Genomic DNA, 13,304 nt, shown 5'->3' with positions numbered 1-13,304 from the left:
AATTGGATGGACAGAAACCCCAATTTTAAGCTAAAGAAACATTAGCATGCACCCCTTTAAATCACGTTGCCCATGTCAACCACAGATGGAATAGGCAATGGGAAATCCAACAGTACCCACCCTTAACTGTCATTGTGGATGTGAGTGTGATGTGTTCACTTTTCTGGCCCTTAACGTGAGCCCTTCCAAATTAAGTTAGAGGCCCTTAAGCTGAGCTACCAGCAGAGATTCAGGCCCTTTAGGTGGTTGCTCTCCAGGATTTTGACAATGCGTTTGTCAGTTGAAAAGCACCCCAACATGAATTCAGCCGTGTGTGCCAGAGTGTTACTTGGGATGACTTCGCTGCCCCCACCGGAATGGTCACTCTCCATTTCCTCCTCCTCCTCCTCCATTTTGCCCCATCCGCGCTTCAGCAATGGGACGCAATGAACTTCCCCGCTAGCCTCCTGTGTGACAATAAGATCATCTGCCACTTCGTGATGCTCCTCCTCCTCTTCCTCCCTCAATATACGCTGTGAAGTGGACAGGAGTGTGCCCTGACTATCCTGCTGGGATGGTTCTGCTCCTATGCCCGACTCCTCAGCGTCCAATGCGTTATCCCTGATGGCGATGAGGGATTCTCGCATGACATATAGGAGCGGGATTGTTACACTCACAAGTGCGTCGTCACTGCTGACTCTCTTGGTGGACTCCTCAAATACACGCAAGATCTCGCATAAGTCTGCCATCCATGGCCACTCATGGTGCAGAAACTGCGGGAGCTGACTCTGAGGAACCCTTGGGTTTTGGAGATGGTACTCCATTAAGGGTCTCTGCTGCTCACACACTCTGCTCAACATGTGGTATGTCGAGTTCCAGCGTGTGGGGACGTCGCACAACAGCCGGTGTTTTGACAGATGGAGGCTTTGCTGTAGTTTTTGGAGGCTAGCCGCGTCTACTGTAGACTTGCGAAAGTGGGCGCACAAGCGCAAGCGCCACACTTTCACCAGTAGCTCAGGTAAATTTGGGTACGTTTTTAAAAACCGTTGCACCACTAAATTGAAAACGTGAGCCAAGCATGGAAAGTGTTGGAAGTTGGCAAGCTCCAGAGCCGCTACCAGGTTCCAGCCATTATCACACATGACCATGCCTGGGCCCAGGTAGCTGGGGTCGATGTGATGGCGGAGGAGGAGGGTGGTGGTTCAGAGCCCCTGCCAGGAATGTTGGGTGGGGAAATGAGGTAGACCGCCCCAGTTTGTGATCGGGTCCCAGCCTCAACTACATTCACCCAGTGTGCCGTCAGTGAAATGTAGCGTCCCTGTCCGCATGCACTTGTCCACACGTCGGTGGTCAAGTGGACCTTTGTGCAAAGCGTGGAACTTAGGGCCCGCCTGATGTTGCGTGACACATGCTGGTGCAAGGCGGGGACGGCACAGCGGGAGAAGTAGTGACGGCTAAAGACGGCATAGCGAGGTGCCGCTCTTGCCATCAGGTCACGGAAGGCCTGAGTTTCCACAAGCCGGAACCGCAACATCTCCTGGGCCAGGAGTTTGGAGATGTGCGCGTTTAAGGCTTATGCATGGGGGTGGGTAGCGCTGTATTTTTGCCTGCGCTCAAATGTCTGGTAGATGGTGGATTGGTGGTTAGAGGCGCATGATGGTGTAGGAGAAGGAGCTGAGGCAGGAGAAGGAGCTAAGGCAGGAAAAGGGGAGGATGAGGGAGAAGTCTCCAAAGTGGCGGAGGCAGATGTGGAGGTGTCCTGGCTGCTGGTCTGGACTGCAGCGCCAGCACTGGCAACAGTGGGAGAGGTAGTAGCCGCAACGCCGGACGACGATTGTCCTGCGTTCGTTCTCTCCCACTGAGCCCAGTGCTTGCCTTCCAAATGACGGTGCATGGCAGTGGTCGCAAGGTTGCTCTTTTCAGAGCCCCTACTCAGTTTCGAATTGCAAAGTGTGCAAACCACACTATATTTGTCCTCCGCACATACATAAAAAAATTTCCACACCACCGAAGACCGTGGCCTCGATGTGGGAGTTTTTCTAGGCTGGCTAGAATAGGGAACATTTTGGGCCCTGCTGACTGTCGCCTGGCTTCGGTGAAGCAGCTGTCCTCTGCCTCTGGACATGCCTCTGCCTCTAGCCACCCTCTTTGGTGCTGCACTTTCCTCCACATCTACACTGCTTTCCCCGCTTGACATCCCTCCTGTCCAGGTCGATCAGTGTCCTCGTCGGGTCAGTGTCCTCGTCATCCACTACCTCCTCTTCCAATTCCTCTCTCTGCTCCTCCTCCTCTGACAAGGTCAGCACATACCGATATACAGAGCAACCTGGCAAGCCCTTATGTTTTCATAGCAGGTTCAACTTTGCTCCATACCTTGTATCACTTGAAAAAGGGGGTGGTTACCCCGAAATGCTGGCATTTCAGCGTCGTGTGTTTTATTAATTGTCTACATTAAAAATTCATGGTTTTAGCTATTGGTTCAGCGCAGTTATCTATTTTTTTGAGTTTACTCAATTGGTTGATTGTTGTGATTTGGCAACTGTGTCTCGTCATTGTCGTCACTGAGGGCAGATTGCTGGTCAACAACAACAACAGGAGATGGCGGATGCTCCACTGTTTGGGCATCAGGACACAGAAATTCATCTGATACCTCCGGTGATTCGGGACGTGGTGGAACAGAGAGAGGGACAGTGAATGGACCCAAAAACAGCTCCTGGGAGGTGGGGAAAGGTGGGATTACTTTGCTGGGAAGATTGGGCATGTTGTGAGGAAGGAGGACCAGACTGTTGGGTAGGAGGAGTTGAGGTAGAGGCTGACTGGCTGGTGGAGAATGTGCTGGAAGCATTGTCCGCCAGCCATTGTAACACCTCTTCCTGGTGCTCGGGCCTAGTTAGTGTTTTACCCTGCCCCCTACTTAATGTGGCCATCATGCCGGGGACAGGGGAAGCGCAATGCTTGCTTCTGCAGAGCAGTAGGCACGGTAGACGCTGTTGGTTGACTGCAACCTTGCTCCCCATCTGCATTTCCATGCCCCCACCCTCGTCCCTGTCCCTTTGTGATTTTTAGATGTATAGTAATGCACTTTTTTTGGTCTATACACCGAGGAAAGCTAGGTTGAGCGTATATAGCCGAACTTAATGTTCTGTATCCCTGTTAGGTATATGGGGGGACACCACCTGTAAAGCTGGGTTGAGCGTATATAGCCGGACCTAATTGCTCTGTATCCCTGTATTAGGGGGGGACACCGCCTGCAAAGCTGGGTTGAGCTTATATAGCCGGACTGAATTGCTCTTTATCCCTGTTAGGTGTTTGGGGGGACACACAGTGGAAAGCTGGGTTGAGCGTATATAGCCGGACTGAATTGCTCTGTATCCATGTTAGGTTTTGAGGGGACACTGCCTGCAAAGCTGGGTTGAGCGTATATAGCCGTACCTAATTGCTCTGTATCCCTGTTTTGGGGGGACACCGCCTGGAGATCTGGGTTGAGCGTATATAGCCGGACTGAATTGCTCTGTATCCCTGTTAGGTTTATGGGGGGACACCGCCTGTAAAGCTGGGTTGAACGTATATAGCCGTACTTAATGCTCTGTATCCCTGTTAGGTTTATGGGGGGACACCGCCTGTAAAGCTGGGTTGGGCGTATATAGCCGGACCTAATTGTTCTGTATCCCTGTTTTGGGGGAACACCGCCTGCAAAGCTGGGTTGAGCGTATATAGCTGGACTTAATGCTCTGTATCCCTGTTAGGTGTTTGGGGGGACGCTGCCTGGAAAGCTCGGTTGAGTGTATGTAGCTGGACTGAATTGCTCTGTATCCCTGTTTTGGGGGGACACCACCTGCAAAGCTGGGTTGAGCGTATATAGCCGGACTGAATTGCTCTGTATCCCTGTTAGGTGTTTGGGAGGACACACAGTGGAAAGTTGGTTTGAGCGTATATAGCCATACTTAATGCTCTGTATCCCTATTAGGTTTATGGGGGGGCACCGCCTGTAAAGTTGGGTTGAGCGTATATAGCCGGACCTAATTGCTCTGTATCCCTGTTAGTTTTCGGGGGGACACTCCGTGGAAAGCTCGACTCCTCTCCCGCAGTATAGCTCTGAAAAGAGCTGTTGTTTTTCTTCAGTTCTTCCCTGCCTACTAGAAGCTAATCTCTATGTAGCCCTCAGCAGCTCTCTCTCTCCCTATCTCTCACCGCAAATAAAACGAAGATGGCGGCCGCTATTCTTTTAAATCTGAGGTCACATGTTTTCGGCAGCCAATGGGTTTTTAAAATTTTTTTTCAATACCTACTTTTTCGTAGTTCCTGTCCCACCTCCCCTGCACAGTTATTGGTGCAAAAACACACCAGGGAAGGTGGGAGGGGATACAAATTTTTACTGCGTTTGCCACGTGGTATTACCAATTCGATCAAACGCGGGTGTTAGCTGTAATTGACCGCAGCATCTAACGGGTTCTGCCTTGAAAAATGTCCCCCTGGGCAACCCCTGTGACAAGATTGGGGGATGCCCATATGTATTTTCTTCAGCCTGGGGTCTGGCCTTCTAGAGTCCCCACATACCTGGTTGATTTTGCCAGGAAGTGAGTTCAGAAGAGTGATGTCATGGGCCCGCTGCATTACTTCCAGTTCTCGAATGTTTTATGTGACCGCAGCATCCAAGGGGTAGCACAATTATAGTGACTCTATGTAGCCTGCAGTAGACCTGCCATTTTTTTTTCAATGCATTAGCATTGTAATGCACAAAAAAAAAATAAAAAATTTTACAGTATAACTGATGACAGTCTGTTAGCCATAGACATTGTTAAAAAAAAAAAAAAAACGCTTAAAGAGGTTGACCACTTTGAGACCAATATTGACAAACAAAATGTACAATAAAAAGATATACAATTTTCCAATATACTTTCTGTATCAATTCCTCATGGTTTTCTAGATCTCTTCTTGCTGTCATTCATTCTGTTACATCTAGAGGATAAAACTGACCGTGGTCATGTGATTTATGGTCCATGGTCATGTGATGAGCACAGGTGCCACTCGTTATAGTCACAGCACAATATTCAGACATCTGCCTGGTAATCAGCTGTGCACCTGTGTGCTCATCACATGACCATGGACTGTAAATCACATGACCATGGACCGTAAATCACATGATTTGCTTGGGATACACTTTTAGCCACTAATATAATTTTAATCTATCTATATTTAACCCTCACAGCACCCCACTATCACCTATGTAAAAATGAGGGGGCATGAAAAATTAAAATAGTGATTTGATAAAATCTTCGATAACCCCATGGGAGAACAGTTTGTCAGAGGCTTTTGCTTGTTTCACACCTGCATTCAGGTTTTTCGTTTGAGGGATCCGCTTAAAAACATAGCTGCCTTCGAAAACTTGCAAACCCTGTAGACTATAATTGGGTCTACCCAGTTTCCACCAGAAATAAAATGGAGAACAGAATTTCCAGGTGGAGACCAGGTGCACATAAACAGGAAGGTTTGGGCTGGGTTCTCACTGCTGCTATTTAATGTCTTTTGTTCTCATCCAGTGATAGATGAGAGCAATGAACATTAAGGCCAAAGCCACACATGGCATAAATGATGCAAATCCCATCCACACATTACAGAAATATACATGCCGCAGAAATGCTTTGATTTTGAAAACCAATGTTTTTGGAAATCACAGCATGTCAATTATTCCTGCGAAAACTATAGATACGGTATAATTGAAGCAGAAAGTCTGCAGGGGAAACCTCTGAGGTCTTTCGGTGAAAAAGTCTACGTGGGGCCTTAGACACGCTACAAAGGGAGCTTTGCCTGTATTTGTCATTTAGGCTGTCTGCATTCACTTTCATCAGGTTTTTTACTTTACTGAAAGAAAAGTGAACAAACATGCCTGAAGACAGTCCATAATGTTGTTGGCATTAGAGTCAATGTGAAGAAAAACAGTCACGATTCTCCATCTGTGTCCATTTCTACACTACTGTTATTGTCTGCAATCCACCTATGACAGATGACAGCAACAAGCACATGCTTTTATGACTGAGCCAAGCATGCATATATCGGCCAAAACATGTATAGCTACCTTTAAGTACAGATGCCCTCCCCTTTCCCATACAGAACATAGCTATATAGCAGACCTTCTGTTTTGATATTCTATGCAACTTTTCGGCTATGTTACATCCTTTTTCTTGCAATATTTTGGGTGTGTACCATACTGCTTGACTACCATATTGGGCTAAGGCCACAGCCAAAAAACGCTGTGGAAAAGACAGCAACGGAAAAAAAATTGTGTTTTCCGAATTCTTATGTGGATTTTATGCCTCTATTATACTTACATGTAAAACACCAGCGTTTCTGTAGGTTTAATTGAGATGCTGCAGTTTACAAAAACACAAGCGTTATTAAAATCCCTGCATTTCCACTCTAGAATTTTTTTTAGTTTTTTTTTTTTTTTTGCAATGCGTGGTTGGGATTATCCAGGATGCCATACACTATGCTTGGCAAGTAAAACGTAGCATGTTTTGCTGTGGTCAAACCACTGCATTTTCACAGCGTTTGGGTCCTGGCTTTGTACAAGTACATTCTTGCTTTGTTATACAGCCACATGCTTCCTAACTTTGGACTGCTACACAATAATAGTAGTAAGGTCTGTTAAACTTAGAAATGTGTATGCCAGTTGGCATAACTGAAAGATTGTAAGCGACCAGAAAGAATAAAAGGCAAATTGTGGAATAAAATCTGCTTCTATTAAGAAAACATTGGTATCATTGATTATGACTATTGAAGTAGAAGGTGGAGTTAATCCCACAAGCAGTCACGTAATTTGAGTATCAAGTACATCTGTAATTATATGGATTTTTTTTCATACCTGTGCAGTATAGAGATGCCTTTCAGTTTCTGATTGATTTTATTTTTTTTTTAACAGATTATTGTGAAGGTGCAAACACTGATAAAAATGCTGTATAGCCTACAGGTGAGTTTTTTGGCGCTGTTATTAAAGGAGTTGTCCAGGCAAAAATGGACAATCCCCTTTTATCTTTTAAATCAGTCAGAGGCAGTAAAAAAAATTCATACTCTCATCTCCTTGATGCTCCAGTGTTGTTCTGGTCCTTTTGCTCAATGGGTCTCTTCTGGAGTTTCGCTGAAGATAGAAGTGTGCTTGTGTGCGTGTCTCAATTAATATCTATCTATCTAGATATATAAAATACCATGGGTCAAATACGTCACCAACTTTCTTAGTAAATATATTTCAAAAGGTACTATTGACATGAAATTCTAGCCAGATGTTGGTAACAACCCATCCAATCCACACAGGCAAAGAAGTCAATCCATAGATGTCCATAAATGAAGTTACAGTGGCTTACAAAAGTATTCATACCCCTCTCACATTTTGTCACCTTAAAATCTCAAAAAAAATCCATTTATGTTTGTGGTTTTAAATCAGAAACCAACACAAAGTAGCAGATAATAGTCAAGTGGAAGGAAAATGATACATGGTTTTTAGAACAGCACGCTCGCATAGAAATGAATGGACGTGGCCGGCCACCGTCAAAGCGGAAGTACCAGGTGCTTCCATTCATTTCTATGGAGCTTGCTGTTCGGATCGGCTGATCCGAACAGTACTCGCTCATCTCTAATGGTTTTCAAAATTTTTATCAAATAAAAATCTGAAAAATGTGACTTGCAAAAGTATTCAGCCCCCCCCTATATCAATACTTTGTAGAGCCACCTTTCGCTGCAATTACAGCTGCAAGCCTTTGAATCTAGAGACTGAGATTTCTGCCTTTTCTTCTCTGCAAAATAGTTCAAGCTCAGTTAGATTGGATGGAAGAGAGTCTGTGAACAGCAATTTTCTTATCTTGACACAGATGCTCAATGGGATTTAGGTCTGGACTTTGACTGTGTCATTCAAACACATGAATATTCTTTGATCTTAACTAGAGATGAGTGAGTAGTATTCAATTGAATACTCGCCTGCATAGTCATTGGTGTAAAAAAGCGCCAGGGAAGGTGGGAGGGGCATCACATATTTACTGCGTTTACCACGTGGTATTCGACTGATTACACCAATAACTATGCAGGGGAGGTATTCGATCGAATACTACTTGCTCATCTCTAATCTTAACCATTCCACTGTAGCTCTGACTGTATGTTTAGGGTCATTGTCTTGCTGGAAGGTGAGACTCCTTTTCAGTCTCAACCGGCTGGAAGCCGCAAAAGATTTTTCTGACAGAATTGCCCTGTATTTAGCTCCATCCATCTTCCCATCAACTCTAACCAGCTTCCCTGTCCCTGCTGAAGAAAAGCATTCCCACAGTATGATGCTGCCACCACCTTTCTTCACAGTGGGGATAATGTGTTCAGGGTGATGAGCAGTATTACTTTTCCGCCACACATAGCGCTTTGCATTTAGGCCAGAAAGTTCAACTTTGGTCTCTTCTGACCAGAGCATCTTCTTCCACATGTTTGCTGTGTCCCCTATGTGGCTTGTGGCAAACTACAAACAGCACTTCTTATGTCCTTTCTTTCAACAATGGTTTTCTTCTTGCCACTCTTCCATAAAGACCAGATTTGTGGAGTGCACAATGTATAATTATCCTGTGGACAGATTCTCCCACCTGTACTCTGGGTTCCTGCAGCTTCTCCAGAGTGGCTTTCTCTCTGTTCAGCTCTCTCCTTGCTTAATCTGTTAGTTTAGGTGGACAGCCATGTCTTGGTAGCTTTGCAGTTGTAGAATACTTTTTACGTTTTTGGATGATTGAACAATGCTCCTTGGGATGCTCAAAGCTTAGGATATGTTTTTATAACGTAACCCGGATTTAAAGTTGTCCACAAATTTATCTCTGACGTATTTGGTGAGTTCCTTGGTCTTCGTGATGCTGTCTGTTCACTAGTGATCTCTAACAAACCACTGAGACCTTCATACAACAGGAGTGTTTATACTAAGACTAAATTACACACAGCTGGACTCTATCAAAAAGGACATTTCAGGTCCTCGGGTACCGCTAGAAAGCTGACAATTTTCCTGTTATGTGCCCTTGGTGAAGAGCTATCGGTGCTGTTACCGTAGCTCTTCACTGTCAGGAGGGGTGTTCCACACAGACTGTCAGATACGCCCTTCTGACAGTGGAGTCCGTAGCGTTGATGACGCTGAGTGGTGAAGAATGCCCTCCCCCCTGTAATTATGAGAAATGACGCAAGGAAAAAATAGTGAACACATGGAGAGGTGCTAAAAGACATGGAATGGTATGACACCAGATGAAATCCAATAGAAAGCAATCCTGCCACTTAGTGACAAATAATATCTGCCCATTCAGCTGATGGCCTATAAAAAGGAGTTTTCCATTGAGCACTGTTGATAAAAATCTGCTGCCAACTAAGGTGGATAGTTCACCAAGACAATGATCCCAAACAGACAGCCAAGAAATCTCTCAATTGGTTTCAGAGAGCGAAAATAAAGCTACTAGAATGGCCCAGCCAATCATCTGACCTGAATCCATTAGAAGAACTAAAGCTCAGACTTCGTAGGAGTCTACAGAACCTTCAGGATTTCTAGAGTGTTTGTGTGGAAAAACGGGCCACACCTGAGCCATGCAAGCTACTAGTTTCTCTATACAGGAAGCATCTTGAAGTTGTCATCACCAACAAGCGCTTTTGTACTTATTAAATACATTTCAATAAGAATGTTCAATTCTTTTTCCCTTTGTCATTTCACATTGCTAAACATAACTTAATTTATGGACATCCATTGTCTCTGCAGTCTGCAGCTCTGCTTCTCCCCTCTGCTTCATGCATTTCTAAGTTCTGCCTGAGGCAGTAGGGAGTTGGAGAGCTTCATATCTCAGGATATGTTAGGGCTATGAAGATGAGCTTGGATTCATTTACAAGATGATCTCAATGCCGAACATAGTTTTCACCATTGAATCACCCCAGATCTGGGGCTTTTTGTAATGGGGTACATATGGCTTATTGGCTATAGGATATTTTGTAAGGCGAGATGGTAAAAAATTATTACTTCTCGCGTTTATTTTCCTTCTAGCCCCCCTTCCCCATTCCGATGTACCCCGTGTCTGGTAGATAGTGTTTGTTTTGTTGTACAGGTTGTTACGGACGTCGTGATGCCACATATGTATCGTTTTCATACATATGTGGTAAATAGTTTGGTACGGGGACTTTGATTTTACTGTTAGTGCTACTTTAGACCACTTCTCCCCCTCTGTGAACAAACACTCCTCCAAAGCGAAGGTTTGCTCAGCCATGCAGTCCGTTAATATTGCAGATGCCTGGGGTGACTACAGTGCGAACCAGAAAGGTTATATACATAGATTTCTCCACCACTACACTAGGATACATAAGATTCTTCTTTCCTCTTCGATGCTCCCTGACCTATGCCTCCATATCCCCTGTGTCTGGTCAAATCATGACCTAGTAGTGCTAAAGTTTGCTTTCCAACCCTCTACAGTCCCACCTGGAGTCTAAACTAATCCCTACTGACCGACCCTGCAATTTTTTGCCCTTCGCACAGTGCCTTGGATACTGACCCGGCCACAGTTCGTGGTACCCTAATGATGGAAGACTTTCGCCTAAAACTCTAAAGGACTAAGGTCCACACAGATCTGGAAGCCCAGCAAAGATGCTACCACCTCAGCTAGTTATAGACCCATCTTCGCTTTTAAACTTAGACATTACATTATTTTCATTTATCTTTGTAACCCGTTTGAATGGACTCCTGCTGTCCCTCATCCACACTGATCAGGTAGTATTTATTTCCAGTAGACAGACTTCTGACAACGTTAGGAAACTTTGCACCATTGTCCATTGGGCTATTTGCCAATTCAATCCATCTCTCTATTAGCTTTAGACTTCGGGAAAGCCTTCCACAATCTATCCTGGGCTTTTGGGCTCTTCTTGCCTATGTTTTTAAAGGGGCTCTATCATTGGGGAAAGTCATTTTTACCTAAGCACATACTTGCATAGCCTTTAGAAAGGCTATTCCACACCTACCTTTAGTTTTTGAATAAGTCTGTTTTTATTCATATGCTAATTAGCATTCCCCATGCCCTGGAAGTCTCACCGTACACTCCTCTCTGCTATTCTCTATGTGTATGTACAGCAGAGGCTGCTGTGCTGATGACTCCTCTCTCTGCTCTCCTACACAGAGAATAGCAGACAGTGATCACAGGCACTTCCGGGTGCACGGAGAAGGCTAATTAGCATATGAATAAAAATGGACTTATTCAAAAACTGATGCAATTTAGATACAAAAGGTAGGTGTGGTATAGCCTTTTTTTTTTTTTTTTTTTTTAATGTAGATTGTGAGCCCCACGTAGACCTCACAATGTACATTTTTTCCTATCAGTATGTCTTTTTTGGAATATGGGATGGAAATCCATGCAAACACAGGGAGAACATACAAACTCCTTGCAGATGGTTTTATGCCCTTGGTGGGATTTGAACACCAGGACTCCAGCGCTGCAAGGCTGCAGTGCTAACCACTGAGCCACCGTGTGTCCCCCTGGTATAGCCTTTCTAAAGGCTATGCAAGTATTTGCTTAGCTAAAAATGACTTTTCCTAATGATAGAGCCCCTTTAAATTTTATGGTCATCACTATTCACTTTCAAAGGTCCTGGCACTGGCTTTTTAGTAAATTGTTCCCTCTATCTGCTCCTTTTAAACCTCAAGCACACTACATACACACTACTCCAATACATCCTGGTGGCTGCACATATTTACATTGCCTTTCATTGGAAGAGCTCATACCTCTCCTTGACCAATGTTGTGCACAGAGATAATTCCATCATGCTTCATGAAAAAATGAAGGTCATCATTTTTGACATTTGCCCAATCCTTGATTAAAGTATAGGCACCTTAGATTAGTCAGTCCAATACCCCAGGCCTGCCACACTGTCTCCAGCTTTTATTACCTCCCCCTGGAGCAAGGTCCTCCACCCTCCCTTCCCTTACTTCTTAACATTGTGACGCTACTAACTCTCCCTCTATTGATCCCTGGTTCTTGGTTTCTATACCTTTTTTTTTGTGTGTGTTTGTTTTTTTTTGTTTTATCTTCCATCATGTTTAATCGATATGTTATTTTTTGAGATTATTATTGTCTTTGTGCACTTTATACGTATCAGCGCAGGTTCACACCTGCAGCTAGACTACGCTTTGTGGGTTTCCATCTTCTGCCAACAGGAGATGGAAACTTGGCAGTCAGTGTCCGTCCGTGAGCGTCTTCTGGTCTCCGCTGAAACCCTTTTTTTTTTTTTTTGCCTGACACAAAGTCTTACATGTCCGACTTTGTGTCCGGTTAAAAAAAAAATTAAAAAAAATGCAGAGACCAGAAGACGCTCACGGGCAGACACGTTGCACGCCCCTTAAGCTTGCTTTTTTTTTTTTTTTCCTTCTTATACTGTATAAGGTGGCATTCACACGGAGTAACGTCGGGCGTGTATCACAGCCGTACACACCGGCATCACGGCAGACTGCCGAACACTTCCCATTCACTTCAATGGGAGCGCTCGTAAATGCCGCTGTTACGAGCGCTCCCATTGAAGTGAATGGAAAGTGTTCGGCTGTCTGCCGTAACGCCGGCGTGTACGGCTGTGATACACGCCCGGCGTTACTCCGTGTGAATGCCCCCTAAGGTGTTGTTGTTAGAGATGAGCGAGTAGTGAAATGTTCGATATTCATTTCAAGTAGCCCCTCAATATTTGACCGAATATCGAATCCCATTATAGTCTATGGGGAAAAAAATGCTCGTTTCAGGGGAAACCACAATTCGACTAAGGAGAGTCGCCAAGTCCACAATGACACCGCAAGAAATGATGCCAACACCTCTGGAATGCAACTGGGACAGCAGGGGAAGCATGCCTGGGTGACTCTAACACGCCCAAGTCCCAGTATTACCCCACTATCACAGCCTATCAACTAGACACTTTCCAAACCTCTATGGAAAGTGGAAAAATACTTGGAAACCTGCTTTCCTCTACATTAATATGGACAAAAACACTACTTTAAACCTAAAGAAACATTTGCATGCGCTCATCACAATCCTTGACTTGATAGCTGCGTTAAGCAGGGTGCTGGCTACAACGCTGACGAGGCCCGAGCACCAGGAACAGGTGTTACAATGGCTAGCGGATAATGCTTCCAGCGGCTTTTCCACTAGCCAGTCAGCCACTACTTCCAGTCTTGTTCATACCCAAGAGTCTGTCCCTCCTTCCTCCCAACATGTCAGGAGCTGTTTTTGGGTCCTTTTCCACTCTTCGATTCTATTCACTTCACGAATCCAAGGAGCTAACAGACGAATTTCTTTGTCCTGATGCCCAAA

At 44.8% G+C, this 13,304-nt stretch overlaps 1 protein-coding gene across 1 annotated transcript in view; it reads left to right on the top strand.

Moving 5' to 3' along the window:
• The window catches only part of ARHGEF18 (Rho/Rac guanine nucleotide exchange factor 18), a 272,094-nt gene that overhangs the window by 247,978 nt on the left and 10,812 nt on the right, over positions 1–13,304 (top strand). The window contains 1 exon segment of the mRNA XM_075283699.1: positions 6,899–6,946. Coding sequence (XP_075139800.1) covers positions 6,899–6,946 — 48 coding nt within the window.

The sequence above is a fragment of the Leptodactylus fuscus genome, chromosome 1 (assembly GCF_031893055.1).
Source record: "Leptodactylus fuscus isolate aLepFus1 chromosome 1, aLepFus1.hap2, whole genome shotgun sequence".
NCBI lineage: Eukaryota > Metazoa > Chordata > Amphibia > Anura > Leptodactylidae > Leptodactylus > Leptodactylus fuscus.
The sequence above is the reverse complement of the archived record's forward strand: the minus strand, read 5'-3'. Positions and strand labels throughout refer to the sequence as shown.